The following is a 26410-nucleotide window of genomic DNA, read 5'->3' on the forward strand; positions in this document are numbered from 1 at the left end:
TGCAACAAATTCATTACTTTCTGAAACAGCAATGAAAAATAAAAACAGAAATATTTCATGAAAAATCCGTGGGGTTCAGAATTAAGGGACATCAACCTCAATTTTCTTTTGTGACCTCATCATGGACCTATAACTTCCCCTGAGCTGAATGCTGCTCTTGATTTTTAGGGATCATGTCCAATGCTAAAAAAAAACAATGTCTGAGTCCATGATCCAAAGTTGGAAGGACTAAGAAAGAAAACTCAAATGATTTGTATTTACACTGAATTTAAAGTGCATATATTTAATATAATGCCCACCACTACTCCATTATGTTTTTTTTTTATTGAAAGAGTTTTAAAAAACAAAAACATTTTCCCCCTTTTCCCCCCCTCCCTCCCAAACCCCCCCCCCCGGCTTCCCGGGTCAATCACAAGGTATTGTTATACATAAACCAAACATAGAATAAAATTTTCCCTTCCAATCCAAATAACCACATCCAAAGCTTTTCATCTCCCAACCCCCTCCCCATTACATAAAATAACTTTCTAATTATTCAAAGGCAATCTGATATTTCTTAATCTGATATCTGTTTACTCCAGTGATTCCCAAACTGTGAGCCGCGGCTCCCCAGGGAGCCGCGCCACCGCCACAAGGGAGCCGCGAAGAAGCAGCGTCCGCTCCACACGCGGTGCCGCGAGATCCCAGACGCACAAAGCCGGACACGGCCGCAGCGACCGGGACTCGCACACCGCAACTCGGGACAACTCCAAAAGCCAAGGGACCCCCGCGCAGCCGCACCCACACCCCCCGCGGGGCAGGCCACAGCAGGCAGGAAGACGGCAGACGCCGACGACGGACCAAAGGAGAAGCGCGAGCTCCGGCCCCGCCCGCCCGCCTGAACCACAGCGCCCGCCCAGACCCGCCGCCTGACGAAGCAACGGCGCACCTCCCCTCCAGTCTGCCCGCGACGCCACTGGCCTCCCAGACCACCCGACACGCTGCCCAACACGGCCGCGGCCACCACGCTCGACGGCATCGGGAAAGAGGGGCTGCGCAGAAAATAGCAAAACCACCCCGTTAGTTCCTCCCAGGTGAGCCAGGCTGGAGGCGAGAACAGCCACCTCCTCCACAAGGCGGAGACCCGAGGGAACAAGGGGATCGCGAGAGGCCAAACTCCGAGACCGAAGCAGGGACCCCCACGCCTGGGAAAGTTCCACAGAGGCCGCTCCCATCAAAGGAGACGGCGCGTCCATCAGCAAAACATGAGTATGCCAAACACTTTGTAGAAACAGACTTTTTGATTAAACTCACATACCTATGTGATATCTTTGAAAAGTTGAATGTGTTGAATCTCTCTTTACAAGGAGGCAATATGCACATTTTAAAGTTAACAGAAAAGATTTCAGCTTTCAGAAAAAAATTCAGAAAAAAAGACAAAAATTAAAAAAAAAATCGGATGTACCTATTAAGGGAGCCGCGGAAAAAATCCGAAGTGTTATGGGAGCCGCAAACCGAAAAAGATTGGGAACCTCTGGTTTACTCCATTATGTTTGTTGTTTCATCATGACAGGATGTGGATAAATGCCAAGAGCACACACTTAGGGTCACCTAAGGTCACCTTCGCTGCCCAGCTAAGGCAAGCAGGTACCTAGATTGGGCAGCAGCAAAATAGGAAGATGATGGAGGTGGATTATCACTTTACTGACAATAGCAAAATCATAATTTTATACTGCACAGGAAAAGACCATGATAAGTCACTCCTGTATTTTATTTATCAAGAAAACCATATGGATAGACAATATAAAGTAATTGATAATATAATGTCAGAGAAATCAGTTCTAAAAACTAACATACCAAAATAAAAATTAAGAGTCAGCTTATCTGTCGATCCATGATTATATCTAAGCCTTAAAAAATACTACTGTATATACTCATGGATAAACCCTTGAATGTATTTTGGATCCTAAAATTATTGGCTGATCTGCAAGTATATATGGTAACTAAAAAATTCAGAGAGCTGTTGGAAGTGACAAGAAATAGTATTACAATGACATCTGTAAAGACATCAAAGCTGGAGCTAGACATGGAAAAATAAGGGAAGTCTTCCAAAATTTCTCCAAGCTCAGATCAAGATACCAACTCATATTGCTTTGCTAAAATATGCTAATGGACAGACAGCAACCGATTCAAACAAAAAGAAAAGAACTGAAATGCTATACAATAGGAATGTTAACCAAGTGAGCCTAGAAAATATTTCCTATTTACAAGAATTTCCAGTCCTAAAAGATGAAGTTAAATCATTACTCCAGTTTGACTATGTTGGCAGATGACAGGAATTGATGGAGTATCTACAAAAATATGGCAAGTGATATAAGAACAGTAAATAACGGTTCTAACCAAATTATTCCATCAAATTTGGAAAATGATAAAATGAACCACAGATTGGAAGAGCTTAATCTACAAACCAAAACCAATAAAGACTTAACAGTGTGCAAACTATTGTACAATATCCTCAGTTTGGTATGCAAACAAATAACACTTAGGATCATCCAACAGTTATTTGATATCATCATGGAAAATGAGATATTCTTTTAGATGAGACTGAGGGACAAGAGGTGTTATTGCTGATGCATGCTAGAACATTGAGTAATCCAAAGAATATTATAAATAAGTCAATATGTGCCTATTTCAGCACAGAAAGACCTTTGATTGGGTCTGTTGTGACAAACTGGAATGTTCTTAGGAAAATAAGAATCTCAGAACATCTCACTGTCCTCTTGAAAACCTATAGACAGGATAGGAACCATAGACCAAACTTGTGAAAACAGTTTGACTTACTGAGACAAAGCTGGCTACTCTCTCCTTATTCATTCAATTTATATAATGAATATTTTTTGAAAGAGGCTAGATTGTTAGAAAATGAGTGTAATTTTAAAATTGCAAGAAAAAACACAAATAACCTGAACTATGCTGATGATACTACTCTGTCTGCAAGCTCTGGTAATTAAAATCAAGCAGCACAGTGGGACAATTAAATAGTATAAAATCATAAATAAACAGCACTATGCTGATGCCTGTCTGCAAGCTCTAGTAATTAAAATCGAACAGCACAGTTGGTACAATTAAGTAACATAGAACCTTAGGGTTGAAAAGGGTCTTGGAGGTCTTGTAGTCAAACCTCCTACCCCCAGCAGGAATCCTCAGACCACCCCAGACAAATGGCTGTCCAATCTTTGAAAACCTCCAGCGATGGGACACTCAAAACTTCAAGAGGCCGGCTGTTCAATCTCTCACAGTAAGGAATTCTCTCCTTGTTTCAAGACAATGAAGAAACTTAAGTGGAGGATAATGTCTGCTTTTTAGGACTATCATCTGTAAAGGAACCAACAGGGAAGAAATATGCTTCGGGCAAATACTTGGTAAAGTACTAACAAAGGCTTGTAAAAAAATATTCAGCTATGTGCTGAATGGTTTTCCCTGTGATATTCTATGGGAACAAGTTGTATTTGAAGAAGCACAGTAGAAAAGGTATGTTAGGGTCAGAGAAGGCATTGAGAATACCATAGACAGCCAAGAAAGCAAACAAATGGATCAGAGATCAAATCTAGCCAGAGTTTCATTTCAGACACAAATAATTGAACTCAAGTTATCACATTAGACACATTACACAAAGAACTTTTCAGAAGCTGGGAAAGCTGGAAGGAAAGAGAAGAGGATAACTAACAGCAAGGTGGGTAAACTCAATTGCAACAGTAATGAGGACACCATTTAGAGATCTGAAGGTCCAGGTTGGGGACATATCATCCCAAAGAAAATCTATCTTTGTGATCATTAAGTGTCAGCACCAATTTGGTATAGGTTGGAAACATGTGGAAGAGACCTTCATCCTGCAGTGGATAGACAATGGCTAAAATGATTGATGATGATGATAATTTATATCTGGTAACATATTTAATTTATATCTGGTAACATATTTAATAGTTTTCTCTTTTTTATGCCTTCCGATCAGTCTTGCCTCCTGACAACTGCCTGGAGAAGTGCTTGCAAGTTTCTTGGCAAGAGTTTCAGATTTGCCGTTACTTTCTTCAAAGGACGGAGAGAGAACTGACCCAAAGTCATCCAGTTCGCTTTGTGCCTAAGGTGGGACTAGAACCTAATTTCTAGGCCAATGTTATTAGCTGCCGCACCAAAACAGGACGATCGCTTTTGACAGTATAAAATTGTACCTTGGAAATTATAAAATTATAATTTGGAAAGACTTTCTAAAGATTTGTAATGGATGCACCCAAGGTTTTCAGAACTTTGGGCTGCATACCCTTTTGTAATGTAGGAACAATGTTTGTTAATGCTTTTGAGTGTCCAGAAAATGTTATACTCAAACATTTTGAAATAAGTTTATGTCTTTATTTCCTAACCAGAATATTCAAGGAGTTCACCGAATGCCGAGAGTGGATTGACATTTTGAAAGAAGGTGCAATTAAATGTCTAAGTGATAATAACCATTTTTAAATCTTGGTTTTGAAAATGTATCATTAGTTCTAGGACTTCAGTGAAGCGGGATAGGCAGGTCACAGTTTTAATATTAAAAAAAATCATACTACCCGTTTCAGAATTAGAGAAGAGCTGTGATCTTTAAAACCTCTCTTATCTTATTCTCTCTCTTCTGTGTGGTGTGATTTCAAGATTTTTCTCTGCCCTATCCATAGTATCTCTTTATCTTTTAATAATGGTAAGGCTTCCCCCCCAAAAAATAGATGTTAATGATTATGACCTTATTTCACAGAGATGCTTTGAGCTTCAATTTCTGTAGTAACTTTCAAAATTCTAGAATCATATGATATTCTTAATAGGACGCGGGGTTAAATTAAGCCCTTAAATGCTATGGCCAAGGCAACAGCTGCCTATTACAGATCCCTAACCTTTTGAGTAATGATTAGAGTACCATCTTAGGTTGGAAAAAACTAAGCTTAAAATCTATTCTTTCCATGAAGTTCACCTATTAATCTTAGGTCATCCACTACCTCTTTGCTTCAGCTAAATCACTGGGTTATCATAAAAGATAAGAGGAGGGGAGATCACTTATGTTTCTTGGAGGAAAGTGAGATGAAACAGCAATTGTGTGGGGTGAACATTAGTACTTTGGTAGTGGGCTTAATGCTTTTGGTCAAATCTCATGTTTACTCCCGCTACACCTCCTTTCCATTACTTCCAGTGGTGGGTTGCTACTGGTTTGCCCCGGATTGGGTGAACCGGTAGCGGCGGTGAGAGGCTCCGCCCACCCGCCTGGACGCTTCTGTACATGTGCAAGCGCACCCACAAGCACACCAATAGCAACGGGATTTGAAACCCACTCTTAGGTGGAAATATTGATATCATTATGTTCAGTGACCAAACCAACAGGAAGAGGACAACTTTCGATTTAGATGGAAACAATTATTCGAAGGAGATGTTTCTGAATTTCTGTCTGAGTAAATGGTTGCTTCACTTCACAATGATTGCCTGAGATGGCTATCAGTAAATCTAATAAATAATCAGTTCATGAAAAAAGTTGAATCCATGGCGCAACTGTTTCCCACAAGATGCAGTGGGACTAATAATTAAAAAAAGGAAGACCCATATTAGTTTCTAGGTAGAACAAGGAGGTTTCTTTCCAATTTCTCTTCCAATTAATCCTTTCTTTCCGTCCTGCTGAAGAAGAGAGGAAATCCAAGTATTTTGCTATCAGCCATCAATCCATTCTAGAGTCATGTGGCTCATGACTGAGCTATTTTATACACTTTTATTGAACTGATGGGTTCCAAGAACATCTCAGTTGAGTTTCTCCCATCTTTTGGATAATTTCAACTTCATCTTCCACATCTGCATGTAACATTAACATGCAGATCTTTAAAAGCACAGAGTTCATCTACTGACAGGCCTGAGGATTAAAAGGACCAGCTCAGAAAACAAAATGAAATTAATAACTCTTTTTTTCCCTTCTGCCTTTAGAAAAAAAAATGCCTTGTCTGCTGTTGAGAAAAAAAATTCCATATTGCCACCTATAGAAATATGCAATTAGATACATATGGGCATGCACACATGCCCATGTTATCCCTGGGAATCCTGTGAGATCTCAACCAAACATACAGCATTAACCTGCATACAAATATATAGTATATACGTTTTGACCAGGGCATTTCTAACATCAGAACAAGCATTCCCAAAAAATGCTAAAGAAGTCATCAAACATGCCAAACCACTGAGCATTTGCTTTGTTTTTACATATGCTTTACTTCTCTCCTATATAATCCCATTCTTGCTGTACCCAACAACCCATCTTCAACTCTGTATTTACCCAAAGTACTCCTTAATTCAGGCCTCTTCACTTCAGCTAAACACTTTTTCTAAGCCTACTATTTTACATTCGTGTATTTCTTTGACCTATAAAGGACGGAAAACTCTGGTCTGCACATGCCCTGCCTGGCATAAAGCCTCAATGCACTTCTGACATTTCGTTCAATGTATCTGTGGTACATTTTCAATCTGTCAAGCACATTCCCAGACAAGCAAAAACCCTTGCATGTTTCCGTATTCATTCTGGCTAGGCTTTCTTTTTACATTGGGGAAACAATAACAGTGTTGTTCTACTCTTCAGGCAGAGATGCATCTTGCAAATTGCATTAAGATGCATCTTAAACAAATCGCACTGCTGCTCCATATGCCGACCTCATCCGTTGTAGATGTGCAATTCTTTCTCTAACTGAACCGTCTTACCATATTTCAGTATTTTTCAACCTTAGCAACTGTAAGATGTGCGGACTTTAACTTCCAGAATACCCCACCCAGCATTTCAACGTACTAACAGCATTTATGGCTCCCCACCCATCATTTTTATGACATTCATTTAATTTCCACTATTCATCATTCCCATATAAAAGTAAAATATTCCTTCCAGCATTCCCTCATTTATGTTTGACCCCAAATAATTTTATCCTTTTTATTTTTAATTAAATTCCCTCTGCTGGAGGCATCATCAACTTCCCAAACAAGGTTTTTTTTTAATTTCCATTAAAATTGCTCTGCATTTCCTTACCCACTTATTGTTATGTCTTTCTTTGCACTGGCATTCACAGTTGTGTGTTGCAGAAATAGCACAAGCTGCCTGTTTTAATGTGCCCTGAGGGTGAAGCCATATACAACTAAAAGGAATTAATATGACTGTTGGTATAAGTGTGTGCTTTTTCTCAATTGCCCAATTTAATACAAAAATTAAGAAAAGTGAAAGTCTAGCAACTGTAGTAGAACAGGCTAATTGATCCCATATAATTTTTAGAAAATCTGAGTAAATATGCTATATGCTGGCAAAACATTTCCTATAATACAGATGTACCCCATTAACATCAACTCAATATCTCTACTGAGTCTCATTCCAAAAGTTGCAGATTCTTCTTTAACTTCTTATTTCAGAAGTTGTGAACTATTCTTACTTTAAAAAAGCTTTCCTAAGAACATACACTACTTCATGTAAATAAGATAGTACCTTTAGATCTTCAAAGTGTTATTGAAATTGATATAATTTATTTATGAACAGGACTGGAATTAAAATTCAAAACATATAAGGTTGAAGCATGAACTATTTATACAACAATCTGAAGAGGCACTAGATAAACATGCATTTTTTGACTGAAACGTGAGGATTTGGGGCCTTTTCATCTAACTAAAAGCAGCTATAGAGAGCGGGAACTTCTTCCATATTTTTTTAACACCCCACCCAAAACCGCCAAGGGTTTCGCAAAATAAACCTTTAACAAATCCTCTGCCAAAGGACTCAGTGAGCTGGTTATCTGGCTGGTGCGCACAACCCAAACATCAGAATGATGGTCTGTCCCCTGCTAGGTGCACTCCAGTATTTCTTCGTTGATTTCTGAATGACTTACCTCATTGTCATGTGGAGGCAGCTGGTGCAGAAGCTGTTTGATTCGGGCTTTCTCTCCAGGGCTGTTGACATAGGGTACTTTGTCTTCTGGTAGACAGCTGTAGTATTGATGAACCTAAATGTTAGAAAAGGAGGGCTGCAGTACAATGTCTTGGATTTTGGTTGGGACATATTTGCTTATAGCAAGATACACACCAAATATTCTCAGCAACAATAATTGCTCAACAGCTGGAGATGCATGCAGTACACACACACACACACACACACACAGATAGGCAACCTTCCTTACGAGGAAGCCCATTCGACAGAAGCAGAAATCTGTTTGACGTAAGAGTCAAAGCAAGAGAAAAACACTAGCTGTTTTCTGTCTAACACGCCAAGATTGTTTCTTTACCGTCTTCTCGGTTAGTCTCCAGAATGTGAGCATGTTTCCCTTGGTGAGATGGAACTGTCAGCACCTGCCTTTGTAAGCATAGGTTAAGACGCTGCTCCTTGGCATCCAATCTATGACTGGGTATCTGAGCCTCCACCTACACTGCAGCCCTGAAGGCATTTTCTGAAACAATTTGTGAAAATAATCAGCAGATAAAATCTGTCGGAAGACTGAAAGTTCTCTTTAAGAGTATGTAATTAAAAACCATCATGAAAAGTGCAACAGACTAAGTGGTGCAGCGAGACCAGGTCCCAGGAAATTCCATTTATAATTGGGGCGTTTATGATGTACAGACAGCTCCCGTTGATTCCACAGCTGTGGCTAAAATTTCCAAACAAACAGTACAGTATAGTCTGATGCCCACAGGAAAGAGGTCTTGACTACAATGCCATACCCACCATCTTGCAGAAGGGATCGTCCCACTCTCTGGCTGTTGCTGGTGTAATACTTAGCTACGGGCATGTTATATTTCATTTCACAACCTATCAAGCCAGGATATAGTTTTCTTCATTTTGGCATTACTGTGCCGTAACCCATTATGCTTTGAAAACTGGCTTAAAACATTATGGAAACCTAGCATTATTAGTCTGTTGTTGTTTTTTTAAGCAAACTATGGTAAAACAAACTATGATTTAGAATAATCTGTTCTCCCTCCTATTCTGATGTCAGGACAACACAAAATATGGACAGGGACCAAGCGTTTACAAGATAAGTTAGTGGCCAGATGCTAAATGTTGAAAAGTTGTGATCACTAGAAAAGAGATCTGAAATGTAAAAAATAAGAATTGTACAGGAATATCTCCAAATATATCAAAATGTTTTTAACCAAGAATTTTGCCTTCTGTCATAGTACAGTCCTGGCAAGCAACATCTTGATATCCAACCAAATTGCTTATTGAATGACTGTGAACATTGTATGCATGATGTTGAGGATACAAATAATTCAGCCAAGAAAAGCCACCATTGCCTATTAAAAAGCTGGAGAGATGACAAGTTTGAAGTCCCATCTTCTAGTCCATCAAAAATCACCTCTGAGAATGGTCCAAGGGGATTTTTCATTCTCTAGGAGAGTTTAATTGGTATGTATGCACTGAATGAATGAGTGAATGTGAGATACTGCTAAAATATACCAGTGGTCTCCTGCCATTGTTGAATAGTATTCGTTGATCTTGCTCTGATGCTACAAGAAAAAAAAAAGATGGCCAATTCTACTATAGAGGGTCAGCCTCTTTTTAGAAGGCCACGCGTCTCAAATCTTGAACTTCAAAATATCTCACTACCGAAGTTCTCTAATTGCCAATCCAAGTTAAATCTTCCACCTCAATTAAGATGCTTACTGCGAAATGTTCTGTCTTGATAGACATACCTTTCTATATCTATTAACATAATAACTAGTTCTTGAAAATGTGGAAATGTAACAATTATTTCTCGAAACTGTGAAATCTTCATTCCCATGAACCTTTCAACAACCTAAGCTTATAATATTTTAAATTGTGCCTAAATCATTAGTACTTTTAAAATCTGGCTCCAAGATACCTAAGGCCATGTAGACAGACAGAGAGACAATCTTCACCCAGGCCTTTGACAAGAGAGAATAAAACCCTCTTGCTTCATCACATTTGCCATCTATTACTTTCAGCATGTCAATTGTCCCACCAGAGGCAAGAATACTCTAGACCACTGCTACACAACACTAAAAGATGCCTATCGGTCTTTACCACGTGCAGCTGTAGGACACTCTGATCATTGCATGATTCACCTTGTACCTGCTTACAGGCAAAGACTTAAAGCCATAAAACCAATAATTAAATCAGTGAAAACCTGGACGGAGGAATCAGAATTAAAGCTACAGGCATGTTTTGACTGCACTGATTGGAATATTTTTAAAGATACCTCTGCAGACCTGGATGAACTCACAGATACTGTAACATCATATGTCAGCTTCTGTGAAGACCTATGTGTACCTACAAGGAACTTGCGAATACACAGTAATAACAAACCTTGGTTTACACCTAAACTTAAGCAGCTACGACATTCCAAAGAGGAAGCCTACAGAAAAGGTGATAAAATGCTGTACAATCAGGCCAGAAATGCACTAACAAGGAGATAAGAGCAGCAAAAAGAAGCTACTCTGAAAAGCTAAAGAATCAATTTTCAGCAAATGAACCAGCAAACATGTGGAAAACTCTTAAAAATATCACCGGCTATGGCAAACCTCCTTCCCAGGCTGAAGGTAATCAACAACTGGCAGATGACCTGAATGAGTTTTACTGCAGGTTTGAAAGGAAACTACAGCCACCTATCTCCACAACCCCCATCTCAGACACACCAACAACAGCCAAGCCTCCTACAACTGACCCCATTTCATTGGGTTCACAACCCCTAGTGATCACAGAAAAGGAAGTGCAGGACCTATTTCACAGACAAAAGCCAGGAAAAGCTCCAGGCCCAGACAAGATAACTCCTTCTTGCTTAAAAGTCTGTGCTGACCAATTGGCCCCATCTTCACCCATATTTTCAATAAATCACTAGAGATGTGCTATGTTCCTTCTTGCTTCAAACGCTCTACCATCATCCCAGTGCCGAAGAAGCCCACCATCAAGGAACTGAATGACTACAGACCAGTTGCTCTAACATCTGTAGTCATGAAAACCTTTGAAAGGCTAGTGCTTTCCTACCTGAAAACCATCACGAATCCGCTTTTAGACCCTTGCAATTTGCATACCGAGCAAATAGATCAACAGATGATGCTGTTAATATGGCTCTGCACTACATCCTACAACATCTTGAGTCTCCAAAGACCTATGCAAGGGTCCTTTTGTAGATTTTAGTTCAGCATTCAATACCATCATTCCAGACATTCTTCTAACTAAGCTAAACCAGCTACAGGTACCGGAACAGACTTGTAAGTGGATCACAAGCTTCCTAACAAACAGGAAGCAGCAGGTGAAGCTAAGCAAGATCACATCAAATACCTGTACAATTAGCACAGGGGCGCCCCAAGGCTGTGTGCTCTCCCCACTTCTCTTCTCTCTGTATACCAATGACTGCATCTCCAATGATCCATTTGTTAAGCTACTGAAGTTCGCAGATGACACAACAGTGATTGGTCTCATTCGAGACAATGACGAATCCGCATATAGGCGAGAGGTCGAGCGACTAGCCTTGTGGTGCAACCAAAACAATCTGGAACTGAACACACTCAAAACCGTAGAAATGGTGGTAGACTTTAGGAAAAACCCTTCCATACTTCCACCTCTCACAATACTTGACAACACAGTATCAACAGTAGAAACCTTCAAATTTCTGGGTTCTATCATATCGCAAGATCTCAAATGGACAGCTAACATCAAAACATCATTAAAAAGGACAACAAAGAATGTTCTTTCTGCGCCAACTCAGTAAGCTCAAACTGCCCAAGGAGCTGCTGATCCAAGTTCTACAGAGGAATTATTGAGTCTGTCATTTGCACCTCTATAACTGTCTGGTTCGGTTCTGCAACCCAACAAGAAAAACACAGACTTCAGAGGATAATTAGAACTGCAGAAAAAATAATTGCTACCAACTTGCCTTCCATTGAGGACCTGTATACTGCACGAATCAAGAAGAGAGCCGTGAAAATATTTGCAGATCCCTCGCATCCTGGACATAAACTGTTTCAACTCCTACCCTCAAAACGACGCTATAGAGCACTGCACACCAGAACAACTAGACACAAGAACAGTTTTTTCCCGAAGGCCATCACTCTGCTAAACAAATAATTCCCTCAACACTGTCAGACTATTTACTGAATCTGCACTACTATTAATCGTTTCATAGTTCCCATCACCAATCTCTTTCCACTTATGACTGTATGACTATAACTTGTTGCTGGCAATCCTTATGATTTATATTGATATATTGACCATCAATTGTGTTGTAAATGTTGTACCTTGATGAACGTATCTTTTCTTTTATGTACACTGAGAGCATATGCACCAAGACAAATTCCTTGTGTGTCCAATCACACTTGGCCAATAAAATTCTATTCTATTCTATTCTATTCTATTCTATTATTTTTTATTTTATTGTAATATCTTTACTTTCTTCTGCCACAGTCATTCTACTTCTATTTACAGGACTTTGAACCTTGTGCTTTTCTTGTCTTTTATTCTGTTGTCTCCAGGTACTGAAACATCCACTATCCAGACTATAGTTTTAATTATAATACATGCATATATAAAATAACAGGTCAAAAGTAGATAAATAATTATAATTTTAAAAACTGAAAGAAGTGTGGATGTTGGTTAACAATCTCCTGTAAAGAAGTTCTAAACCTGACGGATCAGATCCAGGATATTCATACTTGGAGAAAACCAACTGAAATCAATGGGACATGTTATTACTCAATGCAGGGGATCCACAGTCTATAAGACTATCTGGATCTAACACCATGTGTAAGAATCAGGAAAGATAAAATGTCCACTGAATTTGTGATCTTGGGTTTTATATTGCGAGAAGTAGAGGAAAGAAGAAATTAAGCTTCTTAATATAGCCATCTCAACACCTTAGGCTTGGTTTTGCATCTGACGACTCCCACGTGTAGAATTTTCAGAGTAGTTATGATGCTCTCACTAAACAACGGAAGGAATTGTATTTTCACAAAATAGCTTCCATGGTAGATGGAATACATTCAGAAAAAAAAGCCATTGCCTATTTGCTGCCAGCTTCTTTATGGTTCATTGGGTTGCAGATACCTAACCATCCATCCATCCATCCATCCATCCATCCATCCATCCATCCATCCATCCACAAGAGGTCTAAGGATATTCTTAGGTCTAAAGATAAAGCCAGAAGCTGATGGTCTTAGCTTCCCATTTTTTGTTTTTTTTTTTTAATTCAAAACTCTTTTTTTAAAATAGAAGAGTTTACAGGCAAATTGGTTCTCATGAACATCATAGAACTTGTCCCTGAAATATTTATTTTTGAATGATCCAAATTTCAAACATAGCTAGGACCATCCCTAAGAAGGCCTTACTTCAGTAGATTCCAGCTGATCTTTCTTCCGAGTCAGCAACTTTAATAAACCAAAATTGGAGGCCCTAAGATATCAAAGTATCTTAGGATATTTTCAGGAAGGCAGATCTCACACCATGTAGAGAATTATATATAACAAGGATCTTGATATGAACAACTAAGCCAAGTACACCAGTACACCAGCTCTTGCTGGTAAACATCTGACAGAAGTTCAGGTGCCCCCTTTTCCTACCATTACTGTTTCTGAAGTTTCCTCACGGACAAACCCAAGTGACATGACTTACAATGTTCAAATCATAAGACTGGTGTCTGAATAATACTGGTTGAATCCTATTTTTCCAGGAAGGGACACAGGTGGTAAAATTAGAATAGCTACTCCTTATAACTCTAGTGACCTTTTAGCCACTTATTTCTCTCCTTCGGTCCAAATCCAGCCCAAGGAGGAATCTAACAAGGTTCTCAGCAGATCTGATAGACTGAAAGTTGCTCTAATTCTCACCCGCAAAGATAGCAGCCAACATTACACACCTAATTTATACTTGACTGGCTCCAAAACTATGACATACAGCTCCCTAAGGCAAGTATCTATAAAGAGAGTGAACATTTGGCAAGGCAAGATAACACGTTTGAAAGGCAATCGGGTTATCACATGAGTAAGTATTTGTTTCTTGGCACAAAACAGAACCAACAATAAACACAATGTAGAATGATTTTAAGTATTTCCACTAGAAGATTTTCTAGAGGTCTGCTGGAACTATCTCTCTACAGTCTGGGAAAAAAAATAGCTCTACAGGCATGGGCAAATGAGTTGGGAAAACTTAAAAAGAAAGACAAAAGAAAATCTCGTAAAGAAAGCAAGTCCTGACCTGTACTTCATCACCTAAAATGAACTACAGATCATTAAGAAAAACTGGATCTCTTTCCATAAATATCCATTCAGGTAAACTCAGTTGTTGCCTATCATAGATTTTCCCCCTGACATACAAATTACCTGCCCAGCCTCCCTGGGTGATTTCATTTCCTTCTTATGGAGATAAATCCTTCAAGTCTCCATTAAATCATTTTCGGAGGCTTTGACTTTTATCAGCCCTCAGAATCTTCTGACTTCTTAACTGTGAAAATGAAGGCATCTTTAAAAGAGAATACCCAGATGATAGTTATGATACGTTAGGTTCTCTCATACCAAGTTCTTACATCACTTGGGATAAATAAATCTTGCCAGTTCCTTTTGCACATGGATTACCCAAATGCATTCACATTTCTCTCTCAGAATGGTATTTTTTTTTATTATTATTATTATTATTATTATTATTATTATTATTATTATTATTATTATTATTATTATTATTATTATTTTTCATTAAACATGAAATTTATTATTTACTTTATTCATTTATGAAACTCAGTCAACTGAGCATTCAAAACTGCATCACAAATACCATTGACTGGTGCTAATGGTTGATACGAGTTGCTGCCAGCGTTCTAGGTATCAACCAAGTACCTTCTTAAGATATACGATGTTCCAAGTAGTGCAGTTTTTTGCAGTTCTGCTGGTGTTATTGCAGGAAGCTGCAATTTGTTGATGTATCTTGGACATGGTACCAAGTGCCCCAATGACAATGGGTATCATTGTTACATGTTTCATCCATAGCTGTGTAGTTTTGATGGCCAGGTCGAAATATGTCATGATTTTTTTCCCAGTTCTTTTTCTTCGACTCTGGCATCTCCTGATACCGTGATGTCAATAAATTGTACGTTTTGGTTTTCGACAACTGTGATATCTGGCATGTTGTGTTCCAAGTGACATCTGTCTGTATTTGAAAGTCCCAAATGATCTTCACCTCATTTTCTATAACTTTTTCCACTTTATGTTCCCATGACTCTTTGGATACATGCAAGTCGTATTTTTTACATAATGACCAGTGGATTAATTTAGCAACACGATCGTGTCTAGCTTTGTAATCAGTTTGTGAAATTTTGCTGCATTCACATATTAAATGTGAAACAGTTTCGACTTTGTTGTTGCAAAATCGGCAGTTTGGATTGTCAGTGGTTTTTTGTATCTTTGCTTTCATGGCATTAGTTTGTAGTGCTTGTTCTTGAGCATCGAGTATTAAACCTTTCGTTTCTTTCTTGATGGTTCCCATCTTAAGCCATGCCCATATAAAGTTGTCATCACATTTTCCTTCAATGTTTTTCAAGTGCTGTCCATGCAAAGCTTTGGTTTTCCATCTATTTAATCTGTCATCCAGCTGTTTTTCCTTATATTTTGCCTTTGTTTTATGTTGTTTTTATAATGTTCTCTGTTTTCACAGCCTGCAGCAATTTTTCTGTACATTGGTTCACATAATCATTCAAACTTCATTTTTTTTCTTTAGCAGTTTGATGGATTTACAATAGTCCTCTGCCCCCTATTTTTCTTGGCAGGTACAACCTGTCGAGGTCACTTCGTGCATGTAAACATATTCAAAAGTTTGCTCATTTTCCGGTTCAAGTTTTCCATTCCATTCATTCAAAGTCCAGTTGATGATTCCAGCTGAGTAGCGTGTCACTGGAACTGCCCATATATTAAGGGCTTTAATTATGTTTCCAGCATTCAGTTTTGATTTTAATATTTTGCGGACCCTTGTGATATATTCCTTTTGTGTTGACTCTTTGACTTTTCCTTTCAAGATGTTATCTGCTTCCAATATGCCTAGGTATTTGTAACCATCATCCTTTGCTAATGCTTTTACTATGTTTCCTTTTCCCAATTCTATTCCTTCTATTTTTTCCATTTTTCCTTGCTGCATGGATAATATAGCACATTTTTCAAATCCAAAGTTCATTTTGATGTTGCTGCTGAACAGTTGAACTGTGTTGAGTATTGAGTTAAGTTCAGTGGGGTTTTTCACATACATTTTAAAGTCATCCATGTATAGTAGATGGTTTATCTTGCCATGCTGGCTTGAGATTTGGTATCCCAGTTTTGTGTTTCGTAGGATTATTGTCAGTGGAATTAATGTGATGTTGAACGGTAGTGGTGAAAGTGAGTCCCCCTGGAAGATTCCTCATCTGTTGTTGACTTCACCAATGTTCTCCCCATTTGCTGTTAGAACTGTTTTCCATTTTTGCATATTTGCTTTCAAAAATGTACCACCACCACCACCACCACCACCACCACTACTACTACTATTAGAATAACAGAGTTGGAAGGGACCTTGGAGCTCTTCTAGTCCAACACGCTGTTTAGGTAGGAAACCTTACACCACTTCAAACAAATGGTTATCCAACATCTTAAAAACTTCCAGTGTTGGAGCATTCAGAACTTCTGGAGGCAAGTTGTTCCACTGATTAATTATTCTAACTGTCAGGAAATTTCTCCTTAGTTCTAAGCTGCTTCTCTCCTTGATTAGTTTCCACCCATTGCTTCTTGTTCTACCATCAGGTGCTGTGGAGAATAGCTTGACTCGCTTTTCTTTGTGGAAGCCCCTGAGATACTGGAACACTGCTATAATGTTACCTCTAGTCCTTCTTTTCATTAAACTAGACATATCCAGTTCTTGCAACTGTTCTTCATATGTTTTAGCCTCCAGTCCCCTAATCATCTTTGTTGCTCTTCTCTGCACTCTTTCTAGAGTCTCCACATCTTTTTTACACTGTGGCGACCAAAACTGAAGGCAGTATTACAAGTGTGACCTTACCAAGGCATTATAAAGTGGTATTAACACTTCACATGATCTTAATTCTATCCCTCTGTTTATACAGGATAGAACTGTGTTGGCTTTTTTGGCAGGTGCTGCCAAATTTATATGTCTGCCCAACTCACATATGGTAATATGGAAACTGAGCATTAGAATAGAATAGAATAGAATAGAATTTTTTATTGGCCAAGTGTGATTGGACACACAAGGAATTTGTCTTGGTGCATATGCTCTCAGTGTACATAAAAGAAAAGATACGTTCATCAAGGTACAACATTTACAACACAATTGATGGTCAATATATCAATATAAATCATAAGGATTGCCAGCAACAAGTTATAGTCATACAGTCATAAGTGGAAAGAGATTGGTGATGGGAACTATGAAACGATTAATAGTAGTGCAGATTCAGTAAATAGTCTGACAGTGTTGAGGGAATTATTTGTTTAGCAGAGTGATGGCCTTCGGGAAAAAACTGTTCTTGTGTCTAGTTGTTCTGATGTGCAGTGCTCTATAGTGTCATTTTGAGGGTAGGAGTTGAAAACAGTTTATGTCCAGGATGCGAGGGATCTGCAAATATTTTCACGGCCCTCTTCTTGATTCGTGAAGTATACAGGTCCTCAATGGAAGGCAGGTTGGTAGCAATTATTTTTTCTGCAGTTCTAATTATCCTCTGAAGTCTGTGTTTTTCTTGTTGGGTTGCAGAACCAAACCAGACAGTTATAGAGGTGCAAATGACAGACTCAATAATTCCTCTGTAGAATTGGATCAGCAGCTCCTTGGGCAGTTTGAGCTTACTGAGTTGGCGCAGAAAGAACATTCTTTGTTGTCCTTTTTTAATGATGTTTTTGATGTTAGCTGTCCATTTGAGATCTTGCGATATGATAGAACCCAGAAATTTGAAGGTTTCTAGTGTTGATACTGTGTTGTCAAGTATTGTGAGAGGTGGAAGTATGGAAGGGTTTTTCCTAAAGTCTACCACCATTTCTACGGTTTTGAGTGTGTTCAGTTCCAGATTGTTTTGGTTGCACCACAAGGCTAGTCGTTCGACCTCTTGTCTATATGCGGATTCGTCATTGTCTCGAATGAGACCAATCACTGTTGTGTCATCTGCGAACTTCAGTAGCTTAACAGATGGATCATTGGAGATGCAGTCATTGGTATACAGAGAGAGAAGTGGGAGAGCACACAGCCTTGGGGCCCCTGTGCTAATTGTACAGGTATTTGATGTGATCTTGCTTAGCTTCACCTGCTGCTTCCTGTTTGTTAGGAAGCTTGTGATCCACTTACAAGTCTGTTCCGGTACCTGTAGCTGGTTTAGCTTAGTTAGAAGAATGTCTGGAATGATGGTATTGAATGCTGAACTAAAGTCTACAAAAAGGACCCTTGCATAGGTCTTTGGAGACTCAAGATGTTGTAGGATGTAGTGCAGAGCCATATTAACAGCATCATCTGTTGATCTATTTGCTCGGTATGCAAATTGCAAGGGGTCTAACAGCGGATCCGTGATGGTTTTCAGGTAGGAAAGCACTAGCCTTTCAAAGGTTTTCATGACTACAGATGTTAAAGCAACTGGTCTGTAGTCATTCAGTTCCTTGATGGTGGGCTTCTTGGCACTGGGATGATGGTAGGGCGTTTGAAGCAAGAAGGAACATAACACATCTCTAGTGATTTATTGAAAATATGGGTGAAGATGGGGCCAATTGGTCAGCACAGACTTTTAAGCAAGAAGGAGTTATCTTGTCTGGGCCTGGAGCTTTTCCTGGCTTTTGTCTGTGAAATAGGTCCTGCACTTCCTTTTCTGTGATCACTAGGGGTTGTGAACCCAATGAAATGGGGTCAGTTGTAGGAGGCTTGGCTGTTGTTGGTGTGTCTGAGATGGGTGTTGTGGAGATAGGTGGCTGTAGTTTCCTTTCAAACCTGCAGTAAAACTCATTCAGGTCATCTGCCAGTTGTTGATTACCTTCAGCCTGGGAAGGAGGTTTGCCATAGCCGGTGATATTTTTAAGAGTTTTCCACATGTTTGCTGGTTCATTTGCTGAAAATTGATTCTTTAGCTTTTCAGAGTAGCTTCTTTTTGCTGCTCTTATCTCCCTTGTTAGTGCATTTCTGGCCTGATTGTACAGCATTTTATCACCTTTTCTGTAGGCTTCCTCTTTGGAATGTCGTAGCTGCTTAAGTTTAGGTGTAAACCAAGGTTTGTTGTTACTGTGTATTCGCAAGTTCCTTGTAGGTACACATAGGTCTTCACAGAAGCTGACATATGATGTTACAGTATCTGTGAGTTCATCCAGGTCTGCAGAGGTATCTTTAAAAATATTCCAATCAGTGCAGTCAAAACATGCCTGTAGCTTTAATTCTGATTCCTCCGTCCAGGTTTTCACTGATTTAATTATTGGTTTTGTGGCTTTAAGTCTTTGCCTGTAAGCAGGTACAAGGTGAATCATGCAATGATCAGAGTGTCCTACAGCTGCACGTGGTAAAGACCGATAGGCATCTTTTAGTGTTGTGTAGCAGTGGTCTAGAGTATTCTTGCCTCTGGTGGGACAATTGACATGCTGAAAGTATTTTGGTAGTTCTTTCCTTAAGTTTGCCTTGTTTAGATCTCCCAAAACAATGGCCAGTGAATCAGGGTGTTTGGCTTCAGCCTCCATGATTTGGTCAGCTAGAGTTCGTAATGCCTTGTTTACACAGGCTTGTGGTGGGACATAAACAGCAATTAGAAGAAATGAGGAAAATTCACGAGGCGAATAGTAAGGTTTGCAGTTGATAATTAGAGTCTCTAAATTGTTGTCACAGAATTTGTAAATTATGTTAAAATCTTGACACCAGGTTGAATTAATATATAGGCATAAGCCTCCTCCTTTCTTTTTACCAGATGTTTCTGGAATCCTGTCTGATCGTTCAATTTGAAATCCTGGAATGTTCAGGCTGCTATTTTCAATTGATTCATTTAACCAGGTTTCAGAGAAGCATAGGACTGCTGAATTGCGAAAATCAGAATAGTATTTGTTTAAGAGGAGTATTTCATCCATCTTATTTGCAAGTGAGCGTATATTTGTTAGGAAAATTGAAGGCAGAGGAGTTTTAATACGAGTTCTTAGCCTGATTAAGATCCCAGATCGTTTACCTCTTTTCCTTCATTTCCGTCGTTCAGTTTTTTTAGTAATCCATGGCTCCGTGGGAATTGCCTCCTCCTGTGTTAGAATCTCCTCCGTGTTTGTAAAGACAGGCGGGGGTGAGATTAAAGAAAGCTGCTCCTTAAAGAAATGTTCCTTAATTTTTAGCAGATGGTCTCGTGAGTAGGAAATCCGTAGTGAGTCACAGAGAACAATTAGAAATAAAGAAACAATTAGAGAGCATTTCACCGAGGCAGCTTTCGTCGGCGCCATCTTGGCACTCAACACTTACAAGTGTCTATTACTGCCATCTATTCATAATTTTTTTTCCTGCAGGTGATCTTTTACAAATTCTGAAGAGTCTGTCATAAATAGAAGGGTCAATGTTAACTGTCAACTAGAAGAAAATTTAAAAAAAATGGAAGAGTCAACCATGAACTAGAAGTACATGCAATACAGAATACAGTATTAAAAATAAAGATGAAGGTTATAAAACCTACAAATGTCCTAAATTGAATACTCCTTAGATTTATTCAAATAATAAAATGATTTTATTTGCTCTATTTATCTAAAACCCTAACATACACTTAAGTTTTAACTACATTAAAAGGAACTAATTATTACAGAGAAGTTGAAAACAAAAAGTGGTAAGCAGATCTGTCTTCTCCTGGATAGTGCATATCAAAGAATAATCATCTGGCACTTTCCACTATTTAACTAAAATGAACTCTGACTTGTACACCGCTCAGAGGCGCTTTCCATGAGATGAGTGGCCATATAAGTTTGATAAATAAATAAATAAATAAATAAATAAATAAATAAATAAATAAATAAGTGGACCCAAGCTAGAATGCAAAGAAACTTCCAAGGCAAGCTGCAAATTTGATACTAAAGAGTGAGAATAATACTGTCCACAACATACTGCATCACCAATTCAAGTCTATTAAGCTTTCCCTTAATCAGCAATTCATATACCTTACAATATTAAAGACGCAGCCTCTAAGAGCTATTTAACTGATCGCGTGGCCACTTGAATTAAATGATAAATATAAATCATGTTTGTGGTAAGTGAAAATCTCAACTGGCTTTGCGGTTTTGGGGAAATGTGAGATACATGTTTGTCTATATTGCTTCTTTATGGAAAGATAAATTGCTGCAAATCATGATGTTTTCATTGTTATCTTCAATATAATGGTCTAGCAAAGCATTTAGTAAAGATTACAAAATTGGTATTCCCTTCTACTTGGTGTTTACTTTCCCAAAGCCTCTTTATGGAGTCCAGGCAATCCTTGGGTTAAGAATATCTAACTTATGGACAACTTGTACTTACGAATAGGCTACCTATTATTAAAAATGGCAGATGGCATTATCTTTCATTAAACCACTGAACCGCTCAAGCTGGGCAGTGTTTTTATGAACTACTGAAGCCACATATTTTTTAATGCCTTTTGAACACTTTTAGTTCTTCATTAAAGAACTTTGCTGGCTGGGGAATTCTGGGAGTTGAAGTCGTCCTGGCCTAAAGTTGCCAATGTTGGAGACCCCAGCATTAAAACACTGCATGGCTTACGTGGTTCATTGACTTGAGGAAGTACAGTGCTGTCCACCATTGTACATCCTGTACAATTGTACTTCCTGTACAATGGCAGTCCATTGATAAGTATGAGTTCTGACTTACAGTCCATACATAAGTATTAGTCCTGACTTAAAAGTACATACAAATTGAGGTTAAACAGACTTGGGAACAAAATTCATTCTTAACCTGGGGATTGCCTGAATTTTATCTTTTATATGAGTTTTGGCTCATATGCAAACCATCAAAAATTTAGACCTGCACTGATGTCCTGGTGAGATTTACATATTTTTGCTTCTCCTCTTCCAGACTGGAAGATGTTAACTAATATAAGAGAAAGAGCAGATTTGATTAGATTTAAGGGGATTGTTGAAAACTGTATAAAGTAGTTTTATCCAATATAAGTTGGGGATGAATGGATATATGCTAGCAGAAATGCATACACAACCATATAGAATATGTGGTGATATCATCATCATATGCACTGATGATGTTACCTAGTTTGATAATGAAATGTCTGCAAAAAAACAACCAAGCTCATCAAACACCAAGGACTCAATATACAAAAATGCTATAGTTCCATCTGGCATTTGCATAGCCCTAGCTGCTAGTAATGCTAATAATACAGTTTTGAAATATGTCCACACTTCAGTGTGTCTCTTATAAAGAGAGATGACTTAATAGCCAATAATTACTGTGTTCCCCTGAAAATAAGACCCTGTCTTATATTTTTTTGAACCCTGAAATAAGTGCTTGGCCTTACTGCCCTGCGCTCAAGATTGATTGGGCTTATTATCAGGGGATGTCTTATTTTGGGGGAAACAAGGTAGATATTCATGAATCTCACCATCATAAGTCAATAGATGGTTAGTTAAATAAAAATCAAACGAGCAGTTTCAATTATCAATGTACCATAATGAACATGGGAACACCATTCCATGTTATTTTCCCTTTTTGTCATGTCCTGTTTTGTGTGTTCCCTGTGTCACTATCACATACTCTGGGTAACTGCCATTGCTGCCAAAGTGAATGAGCAAATGGCAGGGAAAGAGATTGTGGTTTGAACAAATTCAGCATACAGAGAATTGAATTTGGCTGTGTTCTCCATAAACTTTGTAAAATGTTTTCCTCCCTCAAAATGCTAATTATAAATAATGAAAAGCAGATTGACAAACCTGCCATCCTAAATGCAACATTAAAAACAGAAGACTTTAGAGCTGGGATATTTCTTAAAACTTAGAGAAAAAGAATGTCCGTGTCTGTGTTTTGTAGACAGCTGTTATGAAATTGCGGAGCAGTACAGAATGTTATTCGTACTGAAAGCCATAGGAGATAAATGCAAAATTAAATGCAGCTATTGATCTAACGTAAATGCTTCGCACGGTAGATTTTAAAATGTTGGAAGCAACGAAGACAATTGCTAAAACAGGTCTAGTCTTGCATCAAACAAAATCTTGGAGAATCATGCAACTAACAGTTTCAGAAATGGATCAGAGCAAGACAAAGCAAAAACTTTTAAAATAAATACTTATCTTTTCTTTTTTTCCAAAAAAGTACTGATTTTTCATTCTGCCACAGAGACAAGCAGTTCAAACAGTAAGGAGTTAAATAAAGATATTGGCAGTAAGAAGGCAATAAGCATGTTTGGAATTAATAGTTCCTTCAAGCATAAAGGGAAAAAAATGAGCTGGGGGGTGGGAAGCTTTATAAATGAAGGAACCAGGGAAATTCTCTTTCAACTTGAGCCAATTTTATTCAAAGGCATTGAGGGAAAGAATTACAGTAGCTTGTAATGCATATAGTTATCTATCAGTCATGTTTGGTATTTTACTTCTGATTTTTTTTCTCCTTTTTAGATTTTTCAGTTTTAAAAGACTTTTGTATGTTCCTTAGAGAGTACTAAAATTTTTGAGGGCTTTCTTTGAAAGCTTTGAGAAATGGATATAGAAATTTAGACACAATAATTGATATGCAGCAATGGAGGATTTCAATGGAAAGCCATAAAATTTATACCAAATATTATACTTAGAGAAAACTATTTTGTTGCTGATATATTACTCCACTAATAGACACTTCATTTTTTAAAAAAATGCTGGAAATATAAAAATCAGGTTCAGTTATTTTTCCATCTTTGGCAGCAACATTGTCAAGCTTAACACTTTTGGAAAATGATTTATAATAAAATGAAACTGAAGCTCTCTTTCCAGCCTTCTATTTTTAACTTAAATATTACTAAACCCTTTATTCCCATAAAGAATACCAAACTAGCTTTCTATATGTTTAAAGGCTGTGAGGCTTCTTATTGGAAGTATGTACAGTTCCTCTCTAAAAGAACAGCTAATTAAGTTGTGGGAGTATACCTCAATGTCTAAAATAACTTTGTATTTAAAAAGTAAATCTGGCACATAATTTAATTCAATTTGGAAATCATTTGTGGGATTATAATTCCATATATGAGTTTATAACATATCTGAAAGTTTCTTAATATGGTCTTAATAGTTTAACTTATAATAAGCTGTTAAATAAGGATAATTCTGTTACTGATTGGACAGAAATTACTTTGTGAGATATACTGTGGTGATTTGCTTTTGAAATGTACAAATCAACTAGATTTTAATACTGGCATACAGTTTTTAAAAATGATACAATATTCAGTTATCTGAAGTCAACTAATGAAATATTTTCTTAACTAACATTTAGTCTTATTTAATTCTGTGATCCTTGTAAAGTCCTTTTTTTATTCCCTTTTATGTTTTATATTTATTTTTTTCCTCTTTTCTTGTCTTTTTTCCTTTGTCAAAAATATTTAACAAATATAGTGTAAACTTTTTAAAAAGCTTTGGGGACTCTAGCCCTTTTATATTTGTTCATTTTCTTTGTCTCTGTCTCTCTTTTGAAAGTTTAATAACACGATTTTAAAAAACAATAGACATTCCAACCATTTCCCTGAGAAATGGCATCCATCAGCAAAGAATTATGCATAACAAAATGACACTCAGCTGTTGCACTAGACTAATCTATCTAGTTCACCATGGTCAGCCAGATCCATATGAGGAGCCAACTAACAGAAGTAGCATCCAGAAAAACCCAAAATGTGTAGTGGTGTCTTGAAAAGTACAACTTTCCCATACATATTTTAGCATTTTTAAATATTTATTCCCATGCTTTCCTAGCCAGGCTGTTGGCTTATGCAAAGATAGCTGTCTCTGGTCTTGATTATGAAAACCAGCCTGAAATAACATTCTGCTTATATTACCATTTTTCAAATATGCTTATGTGGAAGGTAGGGTATAACACAAATCATGCAAAATTTCCTGCAGAATAACTGCAATGGCTATGCGAAGCTCCAGAATGTGATGTGAACAGAATCAGAAGGCTATTTAATCGATGCATCTCATTGCATCAAATGTTTAAAAATTAAAGGTACCCATGAACTGTTGTGGAGAGGTCTGGACATATTGTACAGATGTCAAGGACTTTGTTGTATTTTCTGGAATGGAAATGCACCCCCCCATTAATCAAATAACAAAGCCACTCCCCCCACAACTTCTCCCCCCAAAAAGTATTTTGTAAGAATTTCTCGGGGTTTGCTTAGTTAAGCTACAACTGGACAAAGCCAATGTAAGACTGAGCTTATCTTCACCAGAGAGAGTGAATTTTATTCTGGTGATCTTGACCTATTGTCCAGGACATACTGAATCTGTTGTGCTTCAAAAGCAATTCAGTTCCCTGGATCCACTGATATAATTCAGACGCTGCCTGAGAATGCAACATTGACCTAAAGATGTGCTGCAAACAAGCAACGATGATTAGAACATCAGATTTCCATCTTCCACAGACTGTAAACATTGATAAGCTACTTCAATAGAAACATAATAGTAGTTTTTCCAAATTTAGTGACTCAATATACATTCTACGCATGTTCAGACTTCAGAGGCTTTCAAAGTCAGCGCACAATTGGTTGTTACCAGATTTGGTTTGCTTCTGATTCATTATATGAGGCATGGTTACTACAAGATTAAAGATTTTTTTCTGACACTGGTTAATTTGACAGTAGGTTAGGCCATTTTTTTCAGTGCAGGTCATATTCTGATTAGAAATATGTTAATTTCCATGGAAGATGCTCTACTTCTTACCTTATTCTCCATCTACATCTAACCATTATAAATCTCCTTTTCAGGATGCCAAAACCAATATAAAGAAATGGGAATGATATAATTGTGGGGCATAAAATGGAAAAATTGTGGTTCGTTTTCCATGTTCCTCCAAGAGAAAACTAGACGCTCAAAAAAAAATATAGATTTAGCAAAGGATCTGGAACCAGAATGCAGTATAATGAACCCATAACTAGACCCCAGACAAAGCCAAACAACATCCCTTAAATGCTTTCAATTATAGCAATAAAAATCACTGCTTTTTACTGACCCATCTAGATGGCCCAGTAATTGACACAGATTATCTAAAGCTTGACAGGACACAAGTGCAATTAACTGTAATTGCTGTCATGCATGGTCACATATGACACTATAAGCCACTCTCCTGTCTGCTAAGAGAGGGCAGAATTTACGATGACAGCTCCTGAGAGATTTGGTTTTGCCATTTCTGTCTATCACTGACTCCAAAAAACATGGATTTAAACATACGGAGAATCTTTATAATGAGCAAAGAAGGAAAGTTTGCTCAATTACA

The 26410-nt window shown here is 38.0% G+C and overlaps 1 protein-coding gene across 2 annotated transcripts in view; it reads right to left on the bottom strand.

Annotated features, from left to right (window-relative positions):
- PRICKLE2 (prickle planar cell polarity protein 2) overlaps positions 1 to 26410 on the bottom strand; it is a 395258-nt gene that overhangs the window by 72196 nt on the left and 296652 nt on the right. For both annotated transcript variants that reach the window (XM_058168998.1, XM_058168999.1), the window contains one exon: positions 7899 to 8012. In XM_058168998.1, coding sequence (XP_058024981.1) covers positions 7899 to 8012 — 114 coding nt within the window. The remainder of the gene's footprint in view (positions 1 to 7898; positions 8013 to 26410) is intronic.

Source organism: Ahaetulla prasina, chromosome 2 (genome assembly GCF_028640845.1).
Source record: "Ahaetulla prasina isolate Xishuangbanna chromosome 2, ASM2864084v1, whole genome shotgun sequence".
Taxonomy (NCBI): Eukaryota; Metazoa; Chordata; class Lepidosauria; order Squamata; family Colubridae; genus Ahaetulla; species Ahaetulla prasina.